The 12,618-nt window shown below is 44.7% G+C and overlaps 1 protein-coding gene across 2 annotated transcripts; it reads right to left on the bottom strand.

The window, feature by feature from the left end:
- Positions 1-2,957: 2,957 nt before the first annotated feature.
- PRDX4 (peroxiredoxin 4) lies at positions 2,958-10,737 on the bottom strand. 2 transcript variants are annotated; one of them, XM_021552984.3, is made up of 7 exons: positions 10,505-10,737; positions 8,724-8,841; positions 7,658-7,774; positions 7,012-7,134; positions 6,269-6,399; positions 4,642-4,676; positions 2,958-3,081 (listed from the first exon to the last, which is right to left on the bottom strand). In XM_021552984.3, exons 1-7 carry the CDS (start codon positions 10,719-10,721, stop codon positions 3,031-3,033), a joined length of 792 nt encoding a protein of 263 aa, XP_021408659.2. In that variant the 5' UTR covers positions 10,722-10,737; the 3' UTR covers positions 2,958-3,030. The 2 variants fall into 2 exon arrangements, with proteins under 2 accessions (XP_021408659.2, XP_077637775.1); XM_077781649.1 differs by lacking the exon at positions 2,958-3,081 and adding an exon at positions 3,385-3,450.
- Between the last annotated feature and the right edge of the window lie 1,881 nt (positions 10,738-12,618).

The following is a 12,618-nucleotide window of genomic DNA, read 5'->3' as shown; positions in this document are numbered from 1 at the left end:
CAGCCTTTGGTGACACTGGTTTGATTGCTGACCCTGCTCTGAATACATTCTTAACTAGGAATGGGAGAGATAATTTCTTCATGGGCTAGGCACAAGCTAACAGGAAGATAAAAGGATAAATGCTCAGCTTTCATTAAAGAGAAACTGGGGACTCCTTTTGTGGAAGGTGTAGTTGGATAACCAGACCTGCACAGAAAATACACTGGAGCACTTCTCTCTGCCAGCAGAGATCCTCATCCCTGCAGGGCTCCTGTCCACGAGGCTGGAGGCACTACTGGGCATAGGCAGGTTGGAAAATACCTGTAAGATTAGAGTCCAACTGTAAACTTAATATCAGTATAGGCTCCCAGCAATGTGGTGTTTATTTTTTGGATATACTTGAGTTTGCATAGGAAGAGATTCCTGTGGGCCAGGAATGGGCATAACCCAGGAAGGCTGCAGAGGGCTACATCAGCTAATAACATCAATCTGTGCCATTATTATAACATGAATTGATGCTTCTTTGATACTTCTGGAAGTGACATCCAGGTCTCAGCTAGATACATTCTGCTTGGAGAGGTGACTTTCCTCTGCAGACCTCACCACCACCTGTAGTTTAACAGCTGAGGGGGCAGTAGAGGGGTGTGTGATGCTTACCCAGAATAGCAGAGGAAGTTGAAGACTGTCTCATTATTAGTCATTACTTGCATTGCAGGAGCATTTTTGCTTTTTCTGTAGAAGACAGGCTCACAATGGCAGCTGCATTTTTGCACTTCCAAGAGAGGCACCTGAATATCTCCTGGGGTTCGGGAAAGCAGAGATGTATGAAACAGTTTTCCACTATTTCAAACCTCAATTGGAGTACTGGAAGAACAGGCTGCAGACTTTTTATCCCCATTGAACTGCATTAAAAAAAAACCCTTACCACATATTTAAAGTGTAAATGTGCATTTATAAAAGCCTTGAAAGTTTATTCAGCTACACTGCTTTGACTTAAATTTGCAATGGTCAAAGCATGCAGATGGCCTCAGTTTTCTTCAGTTGCTAAGTGTTCTCAGCACAATTTTCTATTCTTGAGTCAGGCTCTGTAGAGCTTTTGACATCTGCTGTAGTTTGCAGAGATAGACCCTGTGGCTGTGCTGCTGTAACTCACTGGGCTGTACAGGGAGCCATGAGCTGGCTGGAGCATGTTCAACATGTGGCAGATAACTCATCTCTGTCTTTATCAGGTGTCAGTGGCTGGCTGCTCCGTCCCTGAGGTGCCTGCAGCTGGGGGAGCATTAGGTGTGACTGATCTCTCCAGCTGGAGAGGTGGGCAAGACCTTTCAGGAGCAGAGCACCGGTTCTCAAGGGGGCACAAACATTGTGTTCATTGTGTGCCTTGGGCTGCTGCTGAATATCCATGTGATAGCTGGGCCCACATTTCTCATGCTGCAGTGCCTTGGAGTTATTTGAACATTTTGTGTGTTGTTCTTGGTGCTTCAGGGTTGATGTAAACAGAATCCAGAGTAAAATTCAAGGTGATTTACATTCTAGTCATGTGAGAAGGCACCTCTCTCTACATGCTGCCCTCTGCTCTTTGCAATCACAGGCTGGAATAGCACATTAGGAGCCTTTGGGGTTTGGCATTGATCCTGTTCTGCCTCTGTTACCCTCTAGATGGGATGAGGGACTCCTTTCCCCAGACCCCACAGGAACAGTGAGGCTGAGGCTCAGTGAAGCTCTGCTTGCTCTGGCTGTGGTTCCCTCTGCCCATGGCATGTGGGTAGGTGTCATTTGTATCAGAGCTGAACTGAAGGAAGCAGCTGTTCCTGCTGTGTGTCTGCAGTGACTAACGTGAGAGCTTCTCAATACTCACAAAAGTCCACAAAATCATGTAACTTCACAGGGCAAATTCAAGTCCTGGCCTGGTTCTGCAGAACTGCAGTGAAGAGTCTTGTGTATAGGGCAGGGAATTGTATGGTTTGGTGAGGGAAGGGGAAGTGAGTTCTCAGGCATGTGGGATCCAACCAAGAGTAATAATGTAGTGCTGCAGATTGGAGATGGAAGGTGCCTGTTGACTTTTTAAGGATGATCCTGGTGAAAAGCTGACACACATTTCAGTTGCTGTTTTCCCAGTTGCACAGACTCTAGAATACCGCGTCAAAAACAGGAAGAGGTGGGAAGAAGCAAGATGACCTCCTCAGAAAAGGGTTCTACAGTGCACACAAAAATGTCTTACATGGAGATTTTTTTTCACTTCAAAGAAGAAATTCTTGTCCATCAGCCACATGAGTTTCTGATGGTCACATGTCAGTACTTATCTTGGGAAAGACTATAACTACTCCCTTAAAACTAGGAACCACAGTTAGGGAGTGGATTGGCACAGGACACTATCCCCCACATCCATCTGTTAACAGTGTAGGGACAGGGACAAAACTCAGAAAATGTGGAACAGAATCGATCTTATCAACAAATACACTACAAATTTAAGCATAGAAAAACTTACTGGTTCAGCCCTTGAATCACATGAACTGGTAGAGGTGTGTTTTTTTCAGTGCAGATGTACTGATTTATATAGTGTAGGGTATGTTCTTACTAGTTGAAAAATGTTTTCAAGCTTTACACAGACCGGAAATTTAATTCAGCAACTGCAACTTTTAAGTTAGCTGCTACTGCCACTGGACTACAGACAAATGTACAATAACCAAATGGCTCTTTTCTAGCTACAGTTTCTAGAATGTGACCAAACACATTAGATTTTTGCAGAAATTAAGAAATCTGTTAATAGCAAAAGTGATGAATCTAAGCCCATGATGCTAAGTGGATTTGGGGAAGACTGAGCATTTAAATAAAACCTAAAGAGAAAACACGTATTTCATAAGAATATTTTCTGATAACTAATGAGGTACCTGTGCTTCACACAGGTTAGACTTCTGTTTAAACAATGAGCCCTTTAATGTTTTATTACTGTTACATATTAATCAAACTCACAAAAGTACCAAAATTAATGAAATTTTATTGGCAAAAATCTGGTTGAATGTGACCTACAGAATTCAACAAAAGTGAGCTTCAGTTTAGTTTATCAAAATACTTCAGTTTTCCAGCTGGATCTGGAATTATCTGTGCAAGAAAGAAAATGAAAATGTTAGTCAAAAACTAAAGCCAGGAAAACATAGCAAACTACAAAGCTAGAACAGCACAGTATTTCACAGAAAGATGCCACTGCCAACTCACTTGCAACACTGAAGAGAAATTTATCAGTTGATTTGGTACTAATTACTGTGCATCCCTAAAGGTGCCTAACAGCAGTAGCAGAGAGATTCAAACAATTGAGACATGAGAGAGTGCAGCCTACCAAAGGAAGAATTCTGACAGCTTGCCCCAAAAGCAAGATATTTTGGTAAATTAATATCTGTAATCTAGAGGCTTAGAATTTACTTACAGTTCTTCCCTTGGCCACCACACTCTCATGGCTTCCTCTGGTTTGATCTAATTAAATCAAACATATTTAGAAGGCATGACTACATCTTTGAGAAAGACTTTTTCAACTACTCTGCTATTGTCTGCATCTTTAGCACAGAGGAGGTGGAGAATGCTTATGTACTGCTTTATATTACTAAATTGTGAGTGTTGGAGCTGTTAGTATCAGCATTTTAAGACTGTTTGTTAGAAAATATATCAGTGTCATGTTATCTAGGTGATGCTAGTTATGGAGGGCAGAACTTTTCAGTGCCAAAATACAAATGTTGGGCCAGCCTGCCCTTTTTTGTTTTACAGTCTTAATATCCAGCTTCCCCCATTATGATAATCCTCTGCTAGCTTGAAAAAATTAATATTTGTTCAAGTCATCAAGTCATCCTAGGAAACCTTCACATCCAGCAATGGAACGTGGTTTAATATTCCACTGGTTTTTACTATTAAACTAACTCTGTTTAGAGGCTGCTGGGACCTGGTTTTTGTTGAGCCAGCTCTTTAACAACAGTGCTCTGTCATCACCAGATGGTTCAGGAGGAAGCCACATGCTCAAATAAGTGACAGTGATCTCATCTGAACAAGGCAGCTCAGACCTCTGGTGAAAGTTTCATTATTCTGCTGAGGTTTGCTCTGGGCCAGGGAACACAAACAAGTTCAATGAGTGTTTATGTGAGCTCTGGCTCCTCTGCCTCCAGTCACATGGAGCCCAGGAGTAGCAAAGAAGGGAGGGAATTGCACAGCAAAGCAGTGCTCCTTGCTGGAGTGCTGATAGTGGCACTGGCTCTGGCACATACCACAGCAGCCTGGGAACTTTGGTCTGTCCTTTTTTAGGTAGTGCCCAGGATCTGCAGTAAGAGCCACCAAGAATTTATATGGACAAATAACCAAGAAGATACAAGAAATTCAACAGTTTTGAACTTTCCCTCATCAGGCGTTAACAGGAAAAAGTTCTTGATCAGAAAGTCACTGCTGATCAAGTGAATTTGGTTCACACATCAGGAGTTTGAAACAACTGGGAGATGTCTAGTGTGAGGGAAACAATCCCCTAATGAAATCAATAGTAATCCAAACGGTGTAAGTTTAATAATGCAACATTACTCATACCTTCTCACTGAAAGTTGCTGAGATTTTGGATTTAGCTCTAGTAGAAATGGTAACTGAGTGCTTGTTAGTACTACATGCATGTTAATATAAACAGTGACTTACTGTTTCACTGCCAGGTTTCCAGCCAGCAGGGCAAACTGAAAAAAAAGGGACAAAGTTACCTCAAGTATTTTTACACACATGGACTTTTGTGTCCTTAATATTCTCTTTCTGACCTTAAAGTAAAACACCATGAAATGTCACATGTCAGTATCTGAAACTATTAAATGTGCAGTTTTCTTTACACATGGGATGGTGTCAAGTTTATACCTGACACCACCCACCCCTTCAGTTACCTGAAAACTGCACATCTCTGGATGGATGCCTATGCCTCAGTTTAATTCTTGTACCCTTCTACACGAAGTACTGGCAAAGCAGTATCTGAGAATGAACACCTACTCTAGTAAAACAGAAGTTTTGCAATAAAATTCAGGTGACTACACAAAGATTTACCTTTTTTTCTTTAAAATCAAAATTAGAGGCATTTTTTAGCAAAGAGATCAGTTCAAAAGTTCCACAAGAGACTAATTTTACTTGTAACCTTCCTTAGGAACAAAGGAATTGCAGCATGTGCTTAGCACAGTGTATCTGGGAGCCCTGGGACCACCTGAACAGCTGCATATTCTGGAGTAAAGCTCTCATCTATGCAGAGCTCTCCCTCTGAGGCTTCAGCCCAAGCAGTTATGTCATATTACAGTGCTTTAAGACAGGCTGGCAGACAAAGCACCTCAAATGCTAGAAGGAATTGTGGAGAACTGTTATTCTGTGCAAAGAAGAATACAGAATAATAGTTCTTCCTGTATAATGAAGGAGAGCTTCTACAGAAGCTCTCCTCAACATTCATGGAAAAGCTGGGGAAAAAAGTGGTATTCTGGAAACACTGCAAATCAACATTCTGTATGCTAGCTTTGTACTAAATGTGGGTAAATCTCCTTAGTCAGATGTGCATAGCCTAAGTATCAGCATCTGTTTTTTCAGGTGTGTACAGCACAGCAGAATAGATTTGTACCTTCATATAAAGGTACTTTCAAATGCTTGGAGACATTGAGTTGAACTGGAAGTTAGGTTGCTAAATATGTATTCATATCTAAACAAATCTTCCAATAAGTTACTTAAAGAAATGTGAAAAAGTTCACCCCATGCTTGAACTGGAGGAATAAGAATTTTTGATACAAAGCAATGATCTGAAGACAGCAGAATTTTTTTGTTGGGGAAAGATGAGCACATAGCACTTATACAAAAAACACAAGTAATGGTGCTATAATTTCCACAGTATCTTGCCATGAAACACTCATTACTTGTCACAGGTCCTCACTGAATGACACAGGACAAGGATGGCCTGCATCTCCATTATTTTAGTATGCAAAAATGTATTGAAATATTGGGCCTCATTCTTCACAGCCTCATATTTTGTACAAATTTATGCTTGTGACACATGGTACATCATGCCAAAATTCCGACTACAGGAATGCTTTATGCTCTCACTCTCATGGATGTGAAACGAAATGTAAATTACAATTCTAGAAACAACCTAAGGATCTGGGACCATGGAATCAAGCAGGGCAATCAAACCACTTCAGTCACTGAATGAGGCAGTCCTTAATGCTACTGAACAACCTTCCTCCAAAAAGCTAACACAGCTTCCAGGCTAAGTAAAACAATGTTCAATATGGCAATATTTAAAGAGCACCTTCTCCATGTTTGTCTGTGTACTGGAATGCTTGTACTAAACGAAGTGTTTCATCCACTGATCTCCCGACAGGAAGGTCGTTCATTGTGATCTGTCGAAGGATTCTCTTATTGTCAATAATGAAAAGGCCTCTGTGAGTAAAAAAATTGTGTGTGTGTTAGGAAACAGAATTAACAGTAGTGGTGTTTTCATGCACTGGATGGGAGGAATTTGATGTCTGCAAACATCATATAATACTAACCACCAGTAACCTACCATTCTTTACCTGGGTATCAGAGGACATGAGCTGAGCTCCATTTAAAACAAAAAGGACACACTTCTTTGCAGAACATGGAACTAAGCTCTCACAGGCCCTGCCAGGGGATGCTGCAGATGCTAGGCCATTACAGGGATCCCAAAAGAAACTACTCAGTTTTAGGCAAATGCATCTCTTCAGGTAACCTTAGTCTTGACTCCACCTGGACTTGGGAGGTCCCTGAGCAACTGCAGTTTTGGGAAATCCTGCTCGTTTGCCCTGCTCTAGGTTTCTACTGATGCCTGCTGTTTAACAGGATATTAACCTTGACCCTTCTTCTGACTCATTATGACTAAATTTCTTGTGTTCTTCAATATTTGCTACTTGCCATGAACCCCCAAGTAAAAGCTGCTCTAAAACAAAAATTTCAAATGCTTCTTTAAATATGAAGCAGTAAGCAGTAAGTAAGTAAGCAAAACCCCAACCCAACTGCAACCAAGTGAAATACCTAAGTGTGTGTCCTTGGTCTTCCAGATACACTCCGTAATCCTTTGAAATCTGGTGTGTCAGATCAGAAAGAAGGGGAATCTTCATTGGTCCAAGTCCTCCTTGTTTACGAGGAGTATTAATCCTTTGAAGGAAAGGAAATAAGAGATGTATTTCTCATACTGATTTATATTCCCTACACAAGTCAGAAATCACAAGCTAAATCAGTATGGACAGAAGGATCTAGTGCAAGTGACATTTTTTTCTGTTCTGCACATAAAGAAGATGGAACAGTATTTGTGGCTTGCAGGTTTTGGCCACATCTGTTAATGATGACCTTTTTCTTATCAGTTCCATTTGTTTTATGCCAACATGCTCATGAACTGGGACACGTGAAACATTTACTGATGATTTCATTAATATTTTCTAGTAGTATTTTTTGGACTGAGACATGACATATTGCAAGCAATACATATTAAACAAGCTTAAAGAATCTTTATTCTTTCACACACTAGGATTAAAACTTTAAACATTTGTGTCAACAGCATCACACTTTCACACATTATGATATACCTCCACAGGCTAAAAATCTGGGGAATACTGTTCTTTTACTAAGTTGGAATCATGAATAAATAATGTTTAGTGAAAGACAAGAGAAAGATACATACCATGCTAAGTGGGTGAATTTTGCGTCCACAGAACATGCTACTACTTCAGTATTTATTGCTCTGAATTCTTCAATTCGGTCACTGAAGGCAATGATCTCAGTTGGACAGACAAATGTACTAGATGATTTAAGACAAGATAAAAGTCAAAATTTCATGAGAAAGTCAGTAAATTCTCTGCCTAACTTTAAATGGTGTATTTATAGTAAATTATTTCAGCTTTTGCTTATTTTTATTGCTCCTTCAAGTATTTAACCAAAATGCTGCCTGACAAATCCTCCACCCTCAGACTCCAGCTTAGTTAGTAATGGATTATTTCTGAATACTCTAAATCTACAGTTATTTTACAATCTGCATTCAGAGCTTGTACAGTTACTTCCTTTTAGACTTTACAAATGTGGCTGAATTTAAGCACTATAAACCAATTCTTTCAGAGGATCATACTATAATTTGTTGTTACTGTGCAAATCTGCAAGTTTTAACTAATTTGTCTTCAACTTTTTCTATTACAGAAGAACTGAAGTAGTAAAGCTAGTGATGTTATCATATTAAAAGTAGTTATGCACCTCTGTCCTCTTATCTTCATTTTGTGGAAAAGAATGGGATTGTCCTTTAAAAAGCAGAGATGTTTTCACTCAGTGAAGTTACTGCATTCTAAATAAAGGAGGTTAATGCTAAGTGCTCACAGGATGTTATGGGATGAGCTTAAAGCGAAAATGCCACCTCTTGGATATATTGTACACACTCTAGAAAGGATGCTTTCTTCTACTTGCAGCACTGATTTACAGCACGAAACAATACATAGAGTCTGCCTAACTAGGTTAGGCATTTGTTTTGTTTGGAGACACAAATTAGTGGACACAGTTACTAGGACAAAGACTGTGTTGTCATTTTACCAATGCATGATGAGAAAACAAATGCAAAGAATATATTTTCTTCTGTCATTCCTTTCTTCTCTCCCAAATTCTCACCAAACAAAAAATACAAGACCTCAGAAAAGAGAAGAATTAATGAATTACGGATCTAGTGTAGCTGCACTCAGTGTTATGTCTACAGTGCTCCTACTTACAAGTCAAGAGGGTAGAAGAAGAAGACAAGGTATTTTCCTTCATAATCAGTTAACTTCAGCTCTTTAAACTCTCCATTTATGACTGCTGTTCCCTCCCAGTAAGGTGCTGGCTTGGAGACTGAAATGCAAAGAACATTGAATTAGAAGTCAGAATATAACACCTGTGTTCAAGCCAAGCTGCCCCAGGACAGCTGTTCTTCCTTTTGCTTGAAAAACAATCTGCAGCACAGTTCCAAGATGAAACTGCTTTCCAGCTCTAAACAGGTTACAGAACGATGAAGAAATGAAGGCTTTAGTACACATACAAAGTAAATAATTTGACCAGCTTGTGCTCATACATGAGCCCTGCTGATCACCGACAATCAAGGCCACACAAACCTTATCTGGGCTGACTGAACAAACCCTGTGTGCACTGCCAGCTCAAGGCAACTGCTAGACTGCAGGGGAAAGCTCTTTAATACTTCAGGTACTCTCATTGTTCTGTTAAAAATAGCTGTTGGGAACCAGAAGCACAAAATAGTTAAAATTCACTTTACTTTTTAGCCATGGAAACCTGTCTGGAATTCTGGTCCACAAAAAATATACACCACAACATGGTTAAAGAAAGACAAACGCCTAAAAATGCAGCATATGTTTATTAAGTTACAACTCCTAAGCAAAATTTAACTTGAAGACAGCTATGTTTTAAAAAAATATCCAGTTGAAAGGCATGAAATGTATTTACTATTCCTATCCGAAGCGATTAACCTTGAATTTAATATATTAAAAACTAATCTGCAGGTACTGTTTTCATACCACTGTGAATTCTGAGACAAAGGATAGGGTATGCTGGAATTACAAGGTGGTATGAATACACTTGCCATGTCAAGGATATTGACGTATATCTCCAACAAATTAGGGAAAAACTTCTGAGAAAAATACATGGAATCTTAAATATTATCTGGACAATGCCTGAATTGTTTGGCTCTCCTTTCCTTAGAACAACCCACAGCTGCAGAATATCGTTCTCAAGGATGTGTAACAAGGACCTTCAGATTATGAGGGAGAAGGAAAAGATATTAAACGAAATACTGTATATCTTGACTCCTTTCTAAATTAAGGTATCGGTTACAAATATCTTGGCTGATTTTCCCTCTTTTTTTTTTTTTTTTTTTTTTTGGTAGCATCTGCTTGCAAACGTTTAAAACAGAATGTATGATGTATGCCCTGCTCTGTAAAGGAAAAGCATTTAAAACTCTCACATGGAAGATATCTGTGTGACCTCTCTGTACTCTCCGTCCTGCAGGCCAGACTTTGAGCAGGTGTCCCTGCACATCTCACAGCGATGCGATTTGCGGTGTTTGTCCCCAGGTCTGTCACGTAAAGCACTTAAACCGCACCAGAGCCCCGGCACGAGAGCAGCGCCAAACCCAGCGCGGCGGCGGCGGGCCCGGGAGGCGCCGTGCATTGTTTGTGATCCACTGCAGTGCGAGCACAGAACGTTCCTGCGGATCCCTCAAGCGCTCCCCCGAACTCGTTCGCCATCTCCGGAACCGCGGGCCTCGCCGGAGCCCGTCGGACGGGCCCACGATGGACACGCAGCTCCGCAGGAGCCGGCCCGCCCTCGCTGCTTCCCTCCGCCCCGCGGCCGAGGCCGCAGCACAGCCGGTGGGCGCGGCGGGGCTCGGGAGCCGCGCGCTCCGCCCGGCGCGGCGCCGCCGCCGCCCGCAGCCCCGCGGCGCGCTGCGAACATCCCCGCCCGGCCCCGCGCTCCCGCAGCCCCGGCCGCGCCCAGCACCTACTCTTGGCCTGGCTGAGGTGCAGCGAGTGGTCGGAGACCGGCAGCCGGGCCGCCTCCCCGGGGTACACCTGCCCGCCCGCGTAGTAATGGCACTGCTCGTCCCCGCGCTGCCGCGCCGGGCGCGGCTCCTCCGCCTCCGCTTCGCCGCCCAGCGCCGCCGCCAGCAGGAGCAGCAGCAGCGCGGAGCGCCGCGCCCCGGCCCCGCCGCCCGCCTCCATGTCCCGCCGAGCGACTGCGCGGCCCCGCGGCGAGGGGCGGCGGCGCCGGGGAGGAGCTTGGTGCGCACACCCGCCCGCCGCATGGCCGGGCCGGGCCGTGTGCTGGCCCCGGGCCCTGCACCGCCAGCCCGGGTCCGGCGCGGGAACCCCGGCCCGGGTCCGGCGCAGCCAGCCCGGGTCCAGTACAGGAACCCCGGCCCGGGTCCGGCACGGGAACCCCGGCCCGGGTCCGGTACAGGAACCCCGGCCCGGGTCCGGCACGGGAACCCCGGCCCGGGTCCGGTACAGGAACCCCGGCCCGGGCCCTGCACCGCCAGCCCGGGTCCGGCGCGGGAATCCCGGCCCGGGTCCGGCGCGGGAACCCCGGCCCGGGTCCGGCGCGGGAATCCCGGCCCGGGTCCGGTACAGGAACCCCGGCCCGGGTCACAGCGCAGCCAGCCCGGGTCCGGCGCAGGAACCCTGGCCCGGGTCCGGCACGGGAACCCCGGCCCGGGTCCGGCACGGGAACCCCGGCCCGGGTCCGGCACGGGAACCCCGGCCCGGGTCCGGCACGGGAACCCCGGCCCGGGTCCGGCACGGGAACCCCGGCCCGGGTCCGGTACAGGAACCCCGGCCCGGGCTGTGGGGCCGGGCGCTGGGCGCGGGCAGTGCCGCGGGGCTGCGGGCTCGGTCTCCGGCCTCGGAGGGAATGGGAGTGACGGGCTGTGCAGAGAAAGGGGGAAAGAACACGTGTGTGTGTGGAGAGAGCGCACGAATCCGGATTGCAGAAGGAAACTGATTGTGAGGGGCTCCCTCTGCTATCGCCTCTCATCTGTGGCAGCGTGGGTTCTGTGGGCACGCCACCACTCGCGGCCATACCCAGCTATGCCAAATGCAGATTGTGCATTCTGGCCTCACGAATAGAGGAAATGCAGAAAAGGGGTACTGCCTCAGGCCCAAAACCTTGAATTGTCAGCTGGGCAGCAGCTCATGAATGGGCAGCATGTAGTGCACGTGGTGACTGTGTAAGAGTGTGGTGCGACAGAAATTAAATACTAAGTGCCTTAATTCACAGAATCACAAAATGGTTTGGGTTGGAAGGGACCTTTAAAGATAGTCTATTCTAATATGCCTCCAATGGCAGGGTCATTTTCAGCTAGATCAGGTTGCTCAGAGCCCTGTCCAGCCTGACCTTGAATGTTTCCAGGGTTGGGGCATCCACCTCTGTTCAACCTGTGCTGTATTTTGCCACCCTCATTGTAAAAAATGTCTTTATATGTGGTGTTAAGCACTATATGGCATTGTAATTCGAAACCATTACTCCTTAGCCTATCACAATAGGCTCTCCTAAAAAGTCTGTCCCCATCTTCCTTAAAAGCCCCCGTAGGTACTGGAAGGCTGCTCTAAAGTCTCTCTGGAGCCTTCTCTTCTCCAGGCTGAACAACCTCAACATTTGCAGAAGAGATGCTCCAGCACTGTGATAATTTCTGTGACCCAGATGCTTTGGTTCAAGTTTGCCCAGTGAGAGGTCATTTTCCTCAGTGCTGAGTAGATTGTGGTTCATATCACAAAACAATTACATATAAGCATATAAGATAAGCATAGATTGAATGTAATTCCACAGATTTTGAAGACAGTAAGCAGGCTTTGACAAGCAGTTGGTAAGGCTTTGCAGCACAATTTCTGGTTGAATAGGCATACCTATTGGACAGGGACAGGTCAGGTCATCTGTCAAGTGTATCAATTAAATTCTACCCATGATCCTTAAAAGTAAGGGTGTGAAAGAGCTGGAGCTGTCCCTTACCAAAAGTGTTGATCTTTTGTGCCTTAAGCACTGTGGATGCCATCTTCTGGGAAAACTGGTGGTCCAGTAAAAGCTGTCCAGACTGATGATTTCAGGATCGTCTGCACTGCAGCC

The sequence above is a fragment of the Lonchura striata genome, chromosome 2 (assembly GCF_046129695.1).
Source record: "Lonchura striata isolate bLonStr1 chromosome 2, bLonStr1.mat, whole genome shotgun sequence".
Lineage (NCBI taxonomy): Eukaryota > Metazoa > Chordata > Aves > Passeriformes > Estrildidae > Lonchura > Lonchura striata.
This window is presented reverse-complemented; position numbering and strand designations above follow the sequence as displayed.

Coding starts and splice junctions, on each gene's coding strand:
- PRDX4 (XM_021552984.3), bottom strand. CDS start 10,721: ATGGAGGCGGGCGGCGGGGCCGGGGCGCGGCGCTCCGCGCTGCTGCTG. Junction 8,842..10,504: donor GCACCTCAGCCAGGCCAAGA/GTAGGTGCTGGG, acceptor TTTGCATTTCAG/TCTCCAAGCCAGCACCTTAC. Junction 6,400..7,011: donor GACCAAGGACACACACTTAG/GTATTTCACTTG, acceptor TTTTACTCACAG/AGGCCTTTTCATTATTGACA.